The 1,712-nt window shown below is 35.3% G+C and overlaps 1 protein-coding gene across 1 annotated transcript; it reads left to right on the forward strand.

The window, feature by feature from the left end:
• The first annotated feature begins 103 nt into the window (after positions 1–103).
• On the forward strand, positions 104–1,589 carry LOC108771254 (PBAN-type neuropeptides-like). Its single transcript, XM_018549252.1, is given in 3 exon segments — positions 104–125; positions 531–749; positions 1,381–1,589. Coding segments are annotated over 3 exon segments (450 nt in total).
• The last annotated feature ends 123 nt before the right edge of the window (positions 1,590–1,712 follow it).

The following is a 1,712-nucleotide window of genomic DNA, read 5'->3' on the forward strand; positions in this document are numbered from 1 at the left end:
AAAAAAAAAAGATTTAAAAGTATTATACAACGAAAGAGAGTGAAATACGGCGAAAGAGAAGGGTGGTGGGGGGAGGGGAGGAAGGGGGTGCGGTGAGTCGAAGATGGTGAAGGTGCGAGTGAAAGGTGAGAGGGGATGTTATAACAGAAAGTTTTAATACGGCCTTGTGAATGCGGACAGAGAAGGAGAAGAAGAAGAAGAAGGAGACGTTTCTTAATTTTTCATTAAAATCATCACTTTTCTACCGCTTGTATCCCCAAACCGGCTTGACCGATTAAACATTTTTTTTGGCTCAAATTACTCCGTGGGGGTGCCCGCCCTTTCAGGACATATTAACGTTCGATTCAAAATTTTTTATATTTTAGTAGTTATGCACTCCCGAAAAAGATGGACTTTGGTGGCTCGGGTTAAAAGACTTGTAATGTCTTTTAGTTTTTGACCGGATACACTACCGCGTCTCCTGGTACCGATTTCTGCGTAAGCAGTCATCAAAAAAGTTTTGATTGGTTGTATTAATTGTGCTTTTGTAGAATCGAGGGAATTGGGCTTGAACGGCGGATCGAACGACGGCTCGTGTATTGAAGGCAAATGTATCAAACGTACCATGCAGGATATAGCCAGCGGCATGTGGTTCGGACCGCGTTTAGGAAGACGACGCAGATCGGACGAGAAACAGGAAGTGAGTCCCGAGATAGAAATTCTGGCGAATGCATTGGACGGTGTGCATTGGACGATTATTACGATTCCCGGTGAGAAATGAAATCTTTTGAATTAATTCATCATTTTGTTAGTATAAAGGTACATTTGATAATTTTTTTTCTTTTATCATAATTACATTTGATCGATAGTATTGTCAACTTTCGTTATTATCAATACGTTAAGTTTGCCTTTTTTAAATTTGTCTTTTACATAGCAAAATTCTTCGAGTAGTATCAAAAAAGCTTTCTTTTCACGATAAAAGTATGCAAATATATAAAGATATATAATTTTCGAATTATAAACAATTGTAAAAATAAAAATGCTTTTGTGAACAGTTAAAGATATGTCACTAAAATAATATAATTATTAAAATATAATTGTCGTTAATTTTTTACATGTTTCTTTATTAACTCTATTCAAATAAAATCCCAGTCACCTTTTTATTTTCTTTAAATTCTCATTGTAAAGTTCCATTTGGAAATTTATCTAGAAAAGCTATTTCATTTAACGTCCCTGAATAATTACTTCATTCCCGATAATTCAAATAGCTTTGAATGATATCAAAGTTTATTGACTTATCGATTTGTGTGAATTTCAAGATTTAATATACATATGTATAAATATATGTATGATCCATAATTTTCCTTATCATTGAATATGACTGTTAAGAATAAATTTTAGCTAACGACAAGAGACAACCGCCTCAATTTACACCGCGTTTAGGACGAGGATCGAACGAGAATCTATTCTCCTCTAGAGATGCGTATGAAGCTGATGAAGATGACCGTCGGTTATCGCCGCTATTCACGTCTCGCTTAGTACGTCGGTTTCCTTGGATACCGTCGCCGAGACTTGGACGTCAATTACGCAACGTATTATGAAGATTATAGATATTATATAAATGAAAGACAGATAGTCATTAAAAGTTGAAGAACAAAGTAGACTTGCGCGATTTTGTGTAGATCTGACGAAACGACAACCACAGCACTATTATATATATGTAAAATATAGAA

The sequence above is a fragment of the Cyphomyrmex costatus genome, unplaced genomic scaffold, assembly GCF_001594065.2.
Source record: "Cyphomyrmex costatus isolate MS0001 unplaced genomic scaffold, Ccosl1.0 C2308757, whole genome shotgun sequence".
NCBI lineage: Eukaryota > Metazoa > Arthropoda > Insecta > Hymenoptera > Formicidae > Cyphomyrmex > Cyphomyrmex costatus.